The sequence below is a fragment of the Pongo pygmaeus genome, chromosome X, assembly GCF_028885625.2.
Source record: "Pongo pygmaeus isolate AG05252 chromosome X, NHGRI_mPonPyg2-v2.0_pri, whole genome shotgun sequence".
Lineage (NCBI taxonomy): Eukaryota > Metazoa > Chordata > Mammalia > Primates > Hominidae > Pongo > Pongo pygmaeus.
Window position 1 is genome coordinate 134192159 of NC_072396.2, and position 16470 is coordinate 134208628.

The 16470-nt window shown below is 51.3% G+C and overlaps 1 protein-coding gene across 2 annotated transcripts; it reads left to right on the forward strand.

Annotated features, from left to right (window-relative positions):
- The first annotated feature begins 261 nt into the window (after nucleotides 1-261).
- SASH3 (SAM and SH3 domain containing 3) lies at nucleotides 262-16452 on the forward strand. 2 transcript variants are annotated; one of them, XM_054472745.2, is made up of 8 exons: nucleotides 262-517; nucleotides 8907-9002; nucleotides 9362-9508; nucleotides 11949-12090; nucleotides 13340-13488; nucleotides 13639-13848; nucleotides 14001-14151; nucleotides 14654-16448. In XM_054472745.2, the coding sequence occupies exons 1-8, from the start codon at nucleotides 461-463 to the stop codon at nucleotides 14842-14844; spliced, it is 1143 nt and encodes a 380-aa protein (XP_054328720.1). In that variant the 5' UTR covers nucleotides 262-460; the 3' UTR covers nucleotides 14845-16448. The 2 variants fall into 2 exon arrangements, with proteins under 2 accessions (XP_054328720.1, XP_054328719.1); XM_054472744.2 differs by having other exon boundaries at nucleotides 268-517; nucleotides 13340-13848; nucleotides 14654-16452.
- Nucleotides 16453-16470: the final 18 nt, after the last annotated feature.

Here is a 16470-nt window from a genome sequence, read left to right on the forward strand (position 1 = left end):
AGCCAGATGGTCCAACTTCTGGTTTCTGGATTCTGGTCAGTCAGATAAAGGGCTTGGGTACGCCATATAATGTCGAGCTGATTGTCCATCTCTAGGAAGATGGAGCAGGACTGATGATGATCGACATGAGACAACAAGGTAGGGACTTTCTCTGACTGTTCAACCCAAGAGCCGTCCGCATCAGAATCTCTGGAGACCGAAGCTTGGACTTCCTTCCTCCCTAGGGGCCGGCAGGGGCTGCGATTGCTGTAAGAGTAGGTCACGTGGCAGGGCTTCCTGTATGCTGCTGCCGCCGGGTGTCCATGGCCCGCACTCCCAAGCTGCCACTGCAGCAGTCAGAGTGGCAGCTGAAGGCTCGGTTCATGCAGTGCCCCCGGGCAGTTCTGGCGAGGCTAAGGAAGAGGCCTCTGCATCTTGACACCTAGGAAAGCAGGGACAGAGTCTCCCAGGGTGGAGGACCATGTTGCGCCGCAAGCCCTCCAATGCCAGTGAGAAGGAGCCCACTCAGAAGAAAAAGGTGAGGAGCATTTTGGGAACTCACATCTTCCTTTCCTCTGCTTGCTCGACCCATCCCTTCCAAGACTCTTGGAAGTGGGAAGAGCCAAAGGCCATATGTTGAGTCTGTAGGTGAGGGCCACTCACCTAGAAGGCAACGGGACAGGGACCCAAAGGTTACAAGAGTAACAGAAGTACAGAAGAGATGTTTAAAATTCTGGAGCAACAGAGTTACAGAATAGATCCTTAGAAGTCTAGAGTCATGCAATTCAACCCTAGAAGAATGGGAAAAAAGATCTAAAATTAGGGGCCAGAATCTTAGACTAGAATTTGAGAATAACAAAATACAATGCTTAAGCTGAACCCTAAGCCTGTACTTAATTATCTCTCCTCTACGCTGGTCCTGCCAGCACTTCTGCCCTGGCCACGGCCTCTCAGGAGCCATCTCACTCAAAGGGCCCCGCTGGGCCGCCCAGCTTGGAGCCATGATGCTCACAGGACCGCCACCCCCTCCTCTGCTTTGGCCATGGCCCAGACCCTGCCCACTTGGCTCAGCTCTGTGGTAGCTCCCAGGCCCCACCCAAGATGGAGCCAACCTGGAGAAGGGGGCCTGAGGCCATTCCAGTCTTGGGGGAAAAGGTGACCGGAAGTGCAGTGGGATGAAGGGGGCATACAGGTTCTTCCTGGGTGGGGAATGAGAAATGAAGTTGAGGTGGTGAGTAGGAGTGAAGGCTGAGGAGGGAGGATTTTAAAGGCCAGGAGGAAAAACAGCTGTCATGGATAGCTGAGGTGTTCATCCTCCTGGGGCAGAGACTGGACTGGAAGATTCCTTGAAGGCTCTGCCAGATCTAGGATTTTGTGGTTGAATTTGAGGATTTCCAGATTTCTTTGGTTGGGTTTGAGAATTTCTAGACCTAATTCTTTAATTCGATTGAAGGATTCTCCCAGACAATCAGCAAGTATATCCTACACATCCAGTGGGATGCTAGGACAGTCCCAAAGCAGGCCTGAACTAGGTCCTAGAGGCCCAGGCTATCCCCCGCCAGTTTTCCCTGGAACTCAGCCCAGGTGCCCTATGGTGGATCCCCCTTGTCAGGGGAGCAGCTCAGAGATGGAGGCCAAGGCAGCTGAAAGACTGAGACTCGGGGCACTGGGGTGTGCATCCTGCCCCAGCTCTCAGGTCCTGGGGTGGCTACCACTTCCAGCTGTATTCTCCCCACCCCAGCTGCTTCTCTAAGGTTGCAGTGGTGGTGGGCGGGGGAGGGGGGAGGTTCATGAATCTTCACACGGGCTCTGTCATCCCCGTCCAAACCCTGCATGGCGCTAGGCCCAACAGGCCTGCCATTGGCTGCCACTCATAAGAGAGCAGGGCCACTTCCCCTTGCTCTCTGGCTGGTGGGGGTGGGAAACAGAGATTGCTCTATAGACACTGCTAGGCCTCAAACCACAGGGGCGCTGAGCTGGAGGAAAGTGTGAGAAAGAGCTGACGCTTTGACACTGGGACCCTGTGCCACATCAGGCGGACGTACCTAGGGGCACACAGAAGCCAGAAGTCCCCTTTTTCTTTCCCAGCTTCAATTACCCAGATTCTGTGTTCGGCAGGCAAGTGGGCCCCTGGGATTTTCCCAGGTCTCTCTCAGGAGAAGGGGTCCTTTTGGGGAGAGTAGTCCAGGCAAACCCCACCCCAACCCCTGCCAGAGCCGGTGCCAGCCTCCAGAGCTGGGATGAGCTTGCCTCCACACACTCTGCTAGCCCCAGACTGTGGAAATGTCCCCCAAAAGCCAAACTTCCAGAAGGTACAGAGCATCTTCCCCAGGCCCAGAGGCAGTGGGCTGGCTGAATCACTGCTAGTCCCTTCCTCTCAGAGGCTGAGATGACGTGGTGGAGAGGAAAGCACAAAGGCAAGAGAGGCCTCTTTCTCCTGCCCCTGCTTCTCCTCTTGGGCCTGCCAATGGAGAATGTGCCAGACAGGGGGCAAGAAAGCTGAGCTGGAATCCTACCACGCTCTAGCTGTAGGACCTTGGACAGCTCATTGACTTTCTTTGGGCCTCAGTTTCCTCGCCTCTGAAAAGGGGGATAACTCGTAATCTGCCCCCCTCAAGAGGTTGTACAGATCACCCAAAAGAATAGATGTGCGAGTACCCTGTCACAAGTGTGCACGTGCACACCACACAAGGGGGTGCCTGCTGTAGGCATGGGTGGGGATAGGGAGACACTGCGAAGAAGAATGAGCCATGCCCCCAGTGCTGGCACAGAGAACACAAGACTTAATAGTACTAAGAGCCACCCCAGAGTCAGGGCTCATGGGATGCCAGGCACGGTGCTGTGCATCTCTTACCTTGTTCACTCCCCACGACAACCTGGTGAGGTAGGGGCAGATATTGTCATTATCCCTATTTGACACTTGAGGCTCACAGAGGTGAAGCAACTTGCTGAAGGTCACACAGCTGGGAAGCTGCCGAGCAGGGATCCAAGCCAAGATTTGTCTGACTCCAGAGTCTTGACTCCTTCTCTCTCCACTCTCTTGTCCCCTTGTTGATCTCAAAGGCTCTAGAAGAGTCTGACGAGCATAAAAGATTCAACCCATCAGCAGGAGAGCTCCGTGGGGCAGACCCAGATAGCTGTGGAATGAGTGACCTTCCAGCCAGCAGAGCAGAGGAGGGTGTGGGCCCTCTAGAATGGTAGGGCTAGGACATGGTGCCTCCCATGGATCATGAAGGATTGGAGAGGCCCCAGGGTTGGGAGACAGACCTCTTAGCTGCCCTTTGGAGACTTTGACTTCCTTCAAGTTCTTGTTCTGCGAGCCCTTTGATCTGATTTCACCCAAAGGCCAGTGATGGGGTATAGGAAGTGGAGAGGGATTTTTCCTGGACTTGGTTCCCCTAAGGATGCTCCTGCTCTACCACATCCCCACTTTCTCCATGGCTCCCTTCCTACAGCACACCTCTAGTATGACCCCCACACCCCGCCAGCATGCACTTTGTATTTTCAGTGGCTCCTCACTGCCCACAGGATACATGCCCTTGGCCTGGCTGGCAAGAGCCTTCCATAGCCTTTTCTACTCCCCCACCCACCATCCCATCACCATGCTCTCAACGTCTCTAACTTTCATTCTTGTTCAAACCCTTCCGAGCTCCACCTGGAGAAATCCTGCCTCCCCTGCATGTCCCAGCTCAGATGTACCTCCTCCACGAAGCCCCGCCAGAGCCCTTCCCCCTCTGCACTCCCACCTGCTTTCCTAGGAGCTCTGTTCAAAAACCACCTGCATGCCATCACCACTACACTCAATCCACTGCTAACTTCTACACTGGTGGGGCGGGGCAACAGCATGAGCTCTGAGGTAGCACGAGCACAGCAACATACTTGGGCTTCCAGAGTCATATACCTGGGTTTGGATGCTTGCTCTTCCTAAGACCAGCTGCGCCACCCTGCTTAGGGCACTTCATTTCGCATCTTGGTCTCCTCTGCTTCGAGGTGCGAATATGATGCGGGGCTGCGACGATGCTGGAGTGAGCTGGCACACATGAAGTGCTTGGCAGGATGCTGGGCATGCGGGAGGAGTTTAGCCCCTCATTGCTGGATTCTCACACACACAGAGGTGGGGCCTAGAGCTCACAGGGTGCTCAGTATATGCCTGGTACCCTGAAGGAGCAGAGGGGGTAGCTCAGGAGACCACTGGGGAAAGCCAAGTTTGCTCAGGAAGTAAGGGAAGAGGATGCTGGCTGGGGCAGTGTGGACCTCTGAGAGATTGATCAGGGCATGGTTTCTGCATGGATGCTGCCTTTTAAGCTGGAATTGAAAAATCTTTCTATAGAAGTAGAATATCCATATAGAGAAGTGGATAAATCATAATTGCGCCACCGAATGAGTTTCTATAATGTGAACAACCCCATGTAGACAGCACTTAGATCAAGAAACAACACTCTCAGAAGTCTAGAAGCTTCCCTCATGGCCCTGCCAGTTACTACACGCCCCCTTTCACCCAGGGCAACCGCTATCCTGACTTCCAACAGCACAGGTGAGCTCTGCCAGGCTTTGAACTTACAGGGGGAACCATATCATGTATATATACTCTTTGGTGGCCGGCCCCTTTACTCAACCATATGTTTGTGACACTCATCCATACTGTTGGGAACAGTTGTACTGTCTCCTTCCTGGGTACTATTCTTTTGTGTGACTCCGCCACAATTAATTTATCCATTCTACAGATGATGGGCATTTGCGGGTTTTCCACTTAAATTGGAAGGGGGAGAAACTACAGCTGACAGAGAGAAGGGCAGAGTATTCCAGGTGGGGAAATGCCCAGGGTAAGAGGCTGGAGGTGGGTTGTAGGAAAGAGTAAGCATAAACCTACATTCCACAAGGGACTGCCGTGTCAGACAATGTTCCAAGCACTGTATGCGTACTCGCTCATTTCATCCTCACAACAGCCAGATGAGGTCGGTGCTTTTGTCTTCATTCCACTAATGAGGAAACAGAAACCTAGAGAAGTTAAGAAACATACCCAGTTTACACAATCAGTGGCAGAACCAAGATGGGAACACTTGCCCTGATGTGAAGTGGGCTTCAGAGAGGTTCGATAACTTGCTGGAGGTCACAAATCCAGAGCTGAACTTCTGAGAAAGCTTCCTTCATGCCCCTGCCAGTAACTACATGCCCCCTTTCTCCCACAGTAACCACTATCCTGACTTACAATAGCATAGGTGAGTTCTGCCAGGCTTTGAACTATAATTATACAGGGGGAACCATATGGTGTATATATACTCTTTGGTGGCCCTACATTTCAAATGTAATATATTCAAATGTAATATACAATTGTAATATATATTTCAAATGTAATATTGTTGAGTATACTCAACAATATATATTTCAATATATATTTCAAATGTAATATACAATACATATATACTCAACAATATATATTTCAATATATATTTCAAATGTAATATACAATACAATACATACTCAACAATATATATTTCAATATATATTTCAAATGTAATATACAATACGATACATATATACTCAACAATATATTTAGTATATTTCAAATGTAATATACAATACAATACATATATACTCAACAATATATTTAGTATATTTCAAATGTAATATACAATACAATACATATATACTCAACAATATATATTTCAATATATATTTCAAATGTAATAACAATACAATACATATATACTCAACAATATATATTTCAAATGTAATATACAATACATATATACTCAACAATATATTTAGTATATTTCAAATGTAATATACAATACAATACATATATACTCAACAATATATATTTCAATATATATTTCAAATGTAATATACAATACAATACATATATACTCAACAATATATATTTCAAATGTAATATACAATACAATACATATATACTCAACAATATATTTAGTATATTTCAAATGTAATATACAATACAATACATATATACTCAACAATATATATTTCAATATATATTTCAAATGTAATATACAATACAATACATATATACTCAACAATATATTTCGTATATTTCAAATGTAATATACATTTGAAATGTAGCTCTTTCCAAGAGGCCCACACATTCCCCTGAGCCATGAAGTGAAAAGGGGGCCAACAGTGTATGGTACCACCTCCCCCGTCCGGCATGACTCCCAGGAAGTCCTCACTCCAAAGGGAAGCCAGGAGAAAAGCCAGCCAGGCTCAAGAATTTCAACTCAACCCTGAGTGGGGGTCACCTCTCTCTGAAAGGCAGTCAAGATATTTGGGGCTGTCCCTGAGGTTGGAGGTAGGCTTGGCAAAATGCCACCCTGGCGGGCCCTGAAACTTGATCACCCAAAGAACATGTGTTTGTCCTTTCCATCTCCCTGGGCTGAGAGTAGCCAACTGGGCCCAAGACCAAGCACCATCTCTGTAGTTCTTTGTGATTATCTCCTCCCACTTTGGGCTAAAACTGAGACAGAGGGACCCTCGCACAAGGGTTTGGGAGCCAAAGGCCTTTCCTCCCAGCCCCCAGACTGAAGTTAATGACAGGAAAAGGCCTTGGGAAAGACCTGCAATTAGAGGGCACGCAGGCGGTGAATTTACTCTTCCCCAACAAAGCCGACTTCCGGCCCCATGCCTGCCCTCCTGCTTGCTTTCCAGCCTCACCAGTCCCTAGGGTTTCAGGGGCGACTCTTAGCCTCCTGGTCTGCAGATCAGGCTGAGGGTTGGTGGAGAGAAGGCCACAATAGGCCCCATCAGCCTATAAATAGCAGCCCAGCCTGCCCTCCTTGGGCCCAGGCCAGCCCGATGCCCACCCTCTCTCCGTTCCCTCTTTTCCATGCAATAAGAGGAGGAAGTTATCCAGGCAGCTGCATCCTAGCCATACAAGAGGAGGAAATAAATGGAAGGTGGAGGAGAGAAGGGGAAAGAAAGGGAGAAAAAGAGGAAAGAATAGTGGGAGGGGACAACCAAGAAAGGAAGATGGAGGAGATGCAGGTGAACCAGAGTGGTCACCCCGTGGTCATGCCTCCCCCCCTACACCCACCTATGGCCCCCTTTTCAGCTCCCCAGGGCAACACAGAGGAGGCTTTCTGACAGAGGCTGCAGGCACCCCACCCATCAGGCCCCAAATGTGCTAGCGTCTGCTTGGCCTGACCGCTGACCTAGTTTCTCATTAACTACCTTGCTGTGACTTTTAGGAATGTGTGACCCCTGACCCCCAATTGCTGACTTGGCTTTGGTCAAGACCCATCAAGAGTACTAAACTGCTACACTGCAGTCCCCAGGAGTTGGGGCCAATTATTTGTGTGTGTGTTGGTGGGGGACAGGTGATATTGCCCCTGCCCTGGGAGTTTGTCACTGGACACACACAATCCCTTTAGTAGGAAAGAGGATGTGAAAACTTCAACGTTGTGTGGGTTTGGGGCTTCAGTTCCTCAAGCCCTTATCTCGGATGTCTGCAGTCTATCCTACTCTATCTGTCTGGCCATCTGTGAACCCTGGTTCCTGTGTGTATCTTCTGGTCTCGACTGTTTATCTTGATACACGCTCAGCCTTAACTTCTTGTGTCCGGGGCCTGTCCTCCTTACCTGCCTTGCCCTGGTTTCTGGCTGCTACCTGGCATGTGCATGCATATATATTTAAGAAAGCTCACTAGGCTGGGCGCGGTGGCTCACGCCTGTAATCCCAGCACTTTGGGAGGCTGAGGCAGGCGGATCACGAGGTCAGGAGATCAAGGCCATCCTGGCTAACATGGTGAAACCCCGTCTCTACTGAAAATACAAAAAATTAGCCGGGCCTGGTGGCGGGCACCTGTAGTCCCAGCTACTCGGGAGGCTGAGGCAGAAGAATGGCATAAACCTGGGAGGCAGAGCTTGCAGTGAGCAGAGATCTTGCCACTGCACTCCAGCCTGGGTGACAGAGTGAGACTCCATATCAAAAAAAAAAAAAAAAAAAAAAAAGGCAAGCTCAGCCAGGCGTGGTGGCTCACACCTGTAATCCCAGCACTTTGGGAGGCCAAGGTGGGCAGATCACCTGAGGTCAGGAGTTCGAGACCAGCCTGACCAACATGGTGAAACCCCGTCTCCACTAAAAATACAAAAAAAAAAATAATAAAATAAAGCTCATATCCTGAAAAACATCTCATCAACACAGACCACAAACAATAATAGGTCATGCCTAAAAGTCCAAACACTGGCAAACGTCACGATTGCCAGCTCATCACATTAGTGGCTAAGATTAAAGGCTGAGAAGAAAGAGAAAATGGTGTCTTTCTTCTACCAAATTAGCCCCAATCACGTATATCCTAAATCTGTGGGCCCCTTCTGTGAGTAAGCCTCTACTGTGCTTTTCCAGAAAGTGTCATGCCAGGTCTTGCTGGCTTCTAGTCAGATTGTCTTGCTCTTCTTGGGACACAAATTCATCAGGCTGGAGACCCCAGTGTGTTTGTTCCTATCACTGTGACTGGGGACCTGGCTCAGAGTACACCCAGGACATGGAGGCCAGAGCCACGGGTTTTCGGAGGGATTTGCTCAGTTACACACTGGGCGATGTGCTCGTGGATGCTGAGGTATGTCTCTAGTAGTAGATACACGTTTACTCTGACTCATGTAGTCTTTCACCCCAGTATTCTGGGGACCAAACTTGAGGAACTGGTGGAATTTCAGGCTAAGTCTGAGGCCCGATTGAGGTGTGAAGCTCTTGAGGTCAGGAACTTGGTCTGTGGCCAGGGCTAAGGTGAAGAATGGGATGAAACCAGGTAGCCCCAAGAACATTGAGGTGCTTCACCCATTAGCCTGGGGCTCCCAGGGCAATGTGGTTCTGCCAGCTCTGGGCTGTGGGTATTGTGTGGTGGGGGGAGGTGAGTATGTGGGCCCTCGGGCAGCCATTTAGCCCACTGATTGCAACACCTACACTTTTTCCAGCTCTCCCTTCAGCGCTCCAGCAGCTTCAAGGATTTTGCCAAATCCAAACCCAGCTCCCCCGTGGTGAGCGAGAAGGAGTTTAATCTGGATGATAACGTGAGTTTCAGGGCATCCTTGGGGGATCTGGCTGCAGGCCCTGGGCAGGGGAGTGGGGGTGGGAGGGAGGAGGGTGAAGAGGAGACAGAATTGTTGGGGCAAAGCCCCCTTTAACACAGAGGGTCCACCTCTCCCCACACCAAGCACTCCCCTGCATTCCTTTCAATTCACATTAAATAGCAAACTATTTATAAATTTATAGGGCTAAGGACATGGCTGGGGCTAAGAGGGGAGGAGATGGGGGCCTCTCAGTTCCACCCCCTCCAGCTTCTGCTATGACCCCAAGGCCTCTTTTGCCTCAAGTCCCGGACCCAGGCAGGACCACCAGGGTCCCTGGATCGCCTCTTTTGTTGTCACAGATTCCAGAAGATGACTCAGGTGTCCCCACCCCAGAGGATGCTGGGAAGAGTGGCAAAAAGCTGGGGAAGAAGTGGAGGGCAGTGATTTCCCGAACCATGAACAGGAAGATGGGCAAGATGATGGTTAAGGCTCTGTCAGAAGAGATGGTGAGGCCTGGGGATACAGGGGAGGCGGTGTCCAGGGGGCCTGGGGACCACTCTGGCAGAATGTGAGCATGACCACCTCAATAGCCACTACTCAGGCCCAAAGGCCCTATTTGATGCAAGAAGAAAGGTCACATGGGAGGGGAAACTCACTTGCAGCCACGGAAGGCAGCCAGGCAGTCTTGATGGGGCAGGAGGCTGGCAGGGGAAGGGGTGGAGTTTGAGAAGGGATGAAAGTCTGGGCAACTGGGCTGGACACGGTGGCTCATGCCTATAATCCCAGCACTTTGGGAGGCTGGGGCCGATCACTTGAGGTCAGGAGTTTGAGACCAGCCTGGCCAACATGGCAAAACCCCATCTCTACTAAAAATACAAAAATTAGCCAGGCGTGGTGGCACATGCCTGTAATTCCAGCTACTTGGAGACTGAGGCAGGAGAATCACTTTAACTCAGGAGACAGAGGTTACAGTGTGCCAAGATCGTGCCACTGCACTCCAGCCTGGGCAACAGAGCAAGACAAAGAAAGAAGAAAGAAAGAAAGAAAGAGAGAGAGAGAGAGAAAGAGAGGAGAGAGAGAGAGAGAGAGACAGAAAGAAAGAAAAGAAAGAAAGAGAAAGAAAGAAAGAAAGAAAGAAAGAAAGAAAGAGAGAAAGAAAGAAAAGAAAGAAAGAAAGAGAAAAAAAGAAAAGTGTGGGCAAGGGATGCTTCTTGAGGAGGTGGGCCTGGGACAGGGGCAGCTTGAAGAAAGATGAAATGGCCTGAGGCAATCCATCCAGCTCAAAGCTTTGCTTTGGAACTTCCCTGGGATTGGGAAGGCCTATTTTCTCTCATAGAATCCCTATAAGAGAAAACAGATTGGGCACAGTGGCTCACACCTGTAATCCCAGCACTTTGGGAGGCCAAGGCAGGTGGATCACCTGAGGTCAGGAGTTCGAGACCAGCCTGGCCAACATGGGAAAACCCCGTCTCTACTAAAAATACCAAAAAAAATTAGCCAGGCGTGGTGGCAGGTGCCTGTAATCCCAGATACTCGGGAGGCTAAGGCAGGAGAATTGCTTGAACCCGGGAGGCGGAGGTTTCAGTGAGCCAAGATCACGCCATTGCACTCTGGTCTGGGTGACAAGAGCAAAACTCCGTCTCAAAAAAAAAAGAAAAAAAAGAGAGAAAACAGAGAAGGCTGGCTTCAGCCCAGGGAAGAAAGTTAGCACAGACAGCTGTGGGGCAGGCATGACCCAAGAAGCTTAAATCACACAGTGGGTCTGGGTTGCCATGGCTCTAAAAGGAGCCACGGAGGCAGTGGTGTCCTGGAGTTGGCTCGTACTGGGCTTATACCAGCTTACGAGAGCAGTTGGTCAAACTGTCAAAAATTTTGCAAGCCAGTTGTTAAACACAACCATTATTAAAAATCAAATTAAAGAAACTTACAATTCAGTTAATTATATTTTTTTAAAAAGGTAAACTGGGCTTGGTGGTGTACGCCTATAATCCCAGCTACTCAGGAGGATGAGGCAAGATGATTGCTTGAGCCCAGTAAGAGTCCAGCCTGGGCAACATATGGAGACTCTGTCTCTAAATAAATAAATAAATAAACACCAAATTTTGTAAAAAAGAACAAAGGTAATACAGTAAATCTTCAAAACTCATCACTTCCTAATTCTTGTACTACCTTTTACTCTTATCAATGCTGCTGAGGTTACGTGCATCCATAGCATCTTCATGGTCGCAATAGCCTCGCCCTCATTTCAGACAACATGTCCAGTGATGTCAAAATGGTAACTTGACATTGGCCGTGGGGGGGAGTGTTTACAACACGGGAATTGGCAGCTCATCAGGGCCAGCTGTTAAACAGTTATCATCTCACTGAGATGTGGTGAAGTGGGGGGAGCTCTGGAGTCTGGCGTGGTTGTGGGTTCCCTTGGGACTTGAACCTGAATTCCCTTGGCCTGAGTTTACAAATGAGGAGTAAGTAACCCTTGGGCCTTACTCCTCATTTGTAAACTCAGGCCAACAATACCACTTACCTTCAAGTGTCACTGTAAGGATTCAGTGAAATGGCAGGCTGGCCTGGCACACAGAAGCACAGGCAAAAGTAGTTTCCTCTCCAGCGACATTGTCTGCCCAGTTGTGCGGTAACAATGGTTGAGTCCAGGTTGTGCCACTGTGGTCTTTTCTGTATGTACATCGGCACTTGAGGCTGACAAAAGCACATCCACATGGCGCCCCGGTTGAACCTGTTTCTGTGAGGTAACCAGGGCAAGGACTGTCACTCTCATTTTTACAAAAGGGGAAGAAACTAGGGCTCAGAGAGTGCCATTCAGCCTATAAGTGGTAGAGTTGGGGTTTGAGCCAGCCCCCAGCTCTTCACCAAGCCCAGGCCCATTTCTTCAGCTTCATGCACACCCCAGCAAGGCTCCTTAAAGCTTCCCGCCTACCCTCCCTGCAGGCAGACACTCTAGAGGAGGGCTCTGCCTCCCCGACATCTCCAGACTACAGCCTGGACAGCCCTGGCCCTGAGAAGATGGCGCTGGCCTTTTCTGAGCACGAGGAGCATGAACTTCCGGTGCTCAGCCGCCAGGCATCAACAGGTGAGTAGGGGATGCAGGGGATACCTGCCGAATCTGGAGGAAAGGACTGGGTTACAGCCGTGCTGGTGGCACGCTGTCTGGGAGCGGGGTAAGAGAAATGAATGCTTACTCTTTGCCTACTGGGAACATTCTCAGCCCTCTTCACATTAAATCTTCTCAACAACCTCATGGGGCCAGTACTGTTATCCTTGCTTTATTGATGTGGAAACGGGGTCTTAGGGAGGTTAAATGACTTGCCCAAGGTGACCCAGTCTTGAACTCAGATGTACCATAGAGGAACTTCCACTTGCTATCCCCAGGCCCTGGAGAGGCCCACGGGCAGAGGAAGAGTCTCAGTCACCCTCTTGGACCAGCCTGTCCCCACCCTTCCAAGGGGAGCTAGAGGCTACAGATCCCTGGGCCTCTGATGCCCCAGTTGAGGGTGGGCATATGAGGTCTCCAGCTGTGAAGAGTCAGCCTCTTGACCCTAGACCATAGTTGCTGGGCTCAGGGCATCACTTGGCATCTTCTAGAAGTCCACGGGGCAGGACAAGAGGTGCCAGCAGGGAACTCCTCCAGGCAGGGGCTTTGGGTTCTGTAGCCCCATTCAGCACTGCCTTTCTTGCCCCTCAGGTCCACTCCAAGTTTCTTGCTTTCTCTGGCTCCACAGACACTTCCCTGCCCCCGACTGAAAATCATTCAAAATGCCCACTACTCTGTACTTCCCAGGGAGAAGGAGCCCAACTGAGTTTCTATGTGACATTGTAACTAAACATTGAGTTATTAAGCAGGGGAAGTCAAATATGAATGCAGGGGGTAGCTTCCTGGGTGGAGGGAGCATTGGAGTGGGAATCAAGGAACATGGAGTCTAACGGACTGACTCAGTGCTGCCAATTATAAAATGAGAAGCCTTGAGCAGTTCACTTGGTCTGTGTGACCTCAGATTTCCTCATCTGTTCATTGGAGTGTTGGCCCAGTTGTTCTCTAGAGGCCCTCCTAATTTGCCCATTCTTTGGTCAGTGAGCCATTTCTCCTCCCGTTGCCAACTCTTTTCATGTCCAAGGGCCCAGAGGTGAAGCCGTGCTCCTGGTCGGTAGCCAAGGGGGTGGCTCACAATCCCTTCTGCAGTGTAAAGCTTGCCAGAGCCCAGCTGCCTTCCCAGTGTATACCCTTGGGATTTCTAGGCAGGTCCCCTGGAAGGCACCTGCTAGGCACTGTCTCAGCTGTCCTAGGACAAAGGTGAGTCTCCTCCTTGCCCCATCTCCTGCAGGCAGTGAGCTCTGCAGCCCCAGCCCAGGTTCTGGCAGCTTCGGGGAGGAACCACCTGCGCCCCAGTACACAGGGCCTTTCTGTGGCCGGGCACGAGTCCACACCGACTTCACTCCCAGCCCCTATGACCACGACTCGCTGAAACTGCAGGTAAGATCAGCATCCGGGCTTCTCTGGAGCCTGGCAGGCTGCGCCCAAAAAGGAAGCTGGACTGAACCAGGCTATGACAGTGTCAGTGGAGGCCAAGGCCCCCCATCTCCTCTCTCCCTTGCTCCCTTCTCCTCTTCTCTCCCCCAACAGAAAGGAGATGTGATCCAGATCATTGAAAAGCCACCTGTGGGCACGTGGCTGGGCCTACTCAATGGCAAGGTGGGCTCTTTCAAATTCATCTATGTGGATGTGCTGCCCGAGGAGGCCGTGGGGCATGCCCGCCCCAGCCGCCGACAGAGCAAGGGCAAGAGGCCCAAGCCTAAGACCCTGCATGAGCTGCTGGAGCGCATCGGCCTGGAGGTTTGAGCTTGGACCTCACTAGTATCTAGTATCAGGGAGGCACAACTGCCCCAGGGATGGGGACCAGGAAATGACAGCTATGCGTAGTTGGGGAGGACCTAGGCTGGGGTGGCTGGTAAGCAGCTGTGCCGGTGGCCTGCCTCTGCCTACAGGAGCACACGTCCACCCTCCTGCTCAATGGCTACCAGACACTGGAGGACTTCAAAGAGCTGCGAGAAACACACCTCAATGAGCTGAACATCATGGACCCACAGCACCGGGCCAAGCTGCTCACGGCCGCCGAGCTGCTGCTGGACTATGACAGTGAGTGGCTTTAGGAGCGGCCTGGTGAGGGTGTGTACCCACCGGCATTCCAGGGAGGGGAGGCTTGCCCTGGCCTTGCCTTCTGTCCACACTCTGCCCTAGGACTGCTCTGCAGTGGAAAGGTACTTTCCACTTGAATTAGAATTTCAGGGAAAGTATATGGGAGAAAGGAGTTGTAGGGATGATTGGGCCCAACCCCCTTTGGATCAAAGGGGACCCTTAAGGCCAAAGAAGGCAAAGGCTTACTTAAGTCCTCAAAGCTGAGTAATAACAGAGCCAGGTTTCAAGCCCACTGCCTGGCTCCAGCTTAGTGCTAAAGAAGTGTGAGCTCCTGGACTACAGAGCTGGCCTGGAAACAACTCCTACCAGCTTCTAAGCTGGAAGCATTGAGGAGAGGGGCAGGGGGGTGGCAGGTGCCCAGAGGGAGAGACTGCCTATGGTGTATTTCCCAAGGTCCCTACCTCCACCCCCATATACTGTCTCCCTCTCTCGTCCCTGGCAGCTGGCAGTGAGGAGGCTGAAGAGGGCGCCGAGAGCAGCCAGGAGCCAGTGGCACACACAGTGTCGGAACCCAAGGTGGACATCCCGCGCGACTCAGGCTGCTTTGAGGGCTCGGAGAGCGGGCGCGATGAGGCAGAGCTGGCAGGCACTGAGGAGCAGCTGCAAGGCCTCTCCCTGGCCGGGGCACCTTGAGGTGGCGGTGGCAATAGGCCAAGGCTGGGACCCAGCTGCAAAGGCTGTAGGAGTGGGCCCAGCCTCCCGTGGTGGCCCAGGCCCTGAGGACTGGCACTGAGCCTGGCCCTGCTTCCCCAGGGACACTTAGGGCCGCAGAGGCCAGGCCAGGGCCCTACAGGTTCCAGGCTCAGCTGGAGTGGTTGGGGAGTCGCCCAAGGGCACATCCCACCTGCCTGAGCCCCGCCCTCCACCAGCGACTGACAGTGCAGCCCCTCCTGGCACCAACTGCTCCCCCGCCATGGCCACGGCCACAGCAAGTGGGGCACTGGGAGACCCTGCCCATGTCCCTCACCAACAAGGCCTCCAAATCCTCCTCATCCCCACACCACCTACCCCTGTCGCACTGCTCCTGAAAAGCGGGCCAAGTCAATGTTTCAGGTCAGTCTAAAAACCCTAGGGAAGCTGGCCATTTAAAAGAACCCAAACTGACCATGGGTAAATCCAGTTCCCCTAAATAAGGCCTGAAGAAATCCACAGGTACCATTCCCACTTTCCTTCTCCTTAGCTTTCTTAGAGGTTTGGCCACTAAATCTTATGAGACTTGAACCAAGTGGCTTCCTCTTTCTAGGCTTAGGACTGGTTGGGGTTAGAATGGGTGATCACTGAAGGCCTTGCCTGCTCTGACATTCTGTGACATTAAATGTCTATTCTCCTGTTACCTGTGGCCTGGGACACCAGTGGGGTTTATCGAGGGGATCAAAGGGGCCTCAGGCTTTCAGATGAAATGGCTCCTCCTACTCACCCACTTTATTCCTCCCCATGTAATTCAGGACAAGCTGCAACTTCCCCCAGCTTAACACAATGCCCACACCTCATACGATATGTGCCCTCCCGTTCCATCCCTGGCCCCCTCAAACGAGACTTCTCACAAGGCTGATTGCAGATGCTCAAACCTGGCTTCCAAGGACAGAATTGCCTCTCGGAAGCCAGCTGCGGATCTGAGTCCAGAGTTGGCCACTTGTGTGAGTCCTCACAAGCAAAGAGAGCACTAAACTTGACATTGGGAGTCCACCACTCCAACTTTGCTTTCTGAAGGTTTTGGTGCACATTGAGCCCCAGAAGGAAAGGAGAGTATCTGTGAGTGGGGGCCTCCCTTGACCCCAGTACCAAGTCTATGCCCTGAATCCCCAGAGTAGCCCTTCCCTGGTGCCCAACTGGCCTGGGGACAAACAGCGTCCACTACATCTAGGACTGCCGGCTAAGTGGACACACTTCTTGACCTCCTACCAGGAACTTTGGTAAAAGCTAGCTTTGGGGAAGGGGTTGGGTGTAAATATGAGAGGGTGGAGGGAGACCAGCTGGTAGCAATAAACATGGGTAGAACTAAATTACCGTCTCCAGTTATCTTTTCTATGGAGAGAGTGTTGTGGGGAGGGGCAGACCGGTCTCCTTCAAAGCTGGCCTCAGCAAAGTGTCCCTCACTGTCCTTTCAGGTCCATCTTTCCCTTCCCTTAAATGTTCAGTGCCCTTGACTCTGCTGACCTAAAGCTCCAGTCTGAAGCCCTAGCTGGCTCTGCCCTTCCCTCTAACCAGCCCTCCTCAGAACAAGGCTCAAGCTCCCATGACCACAGGCTTTGCTGGGGT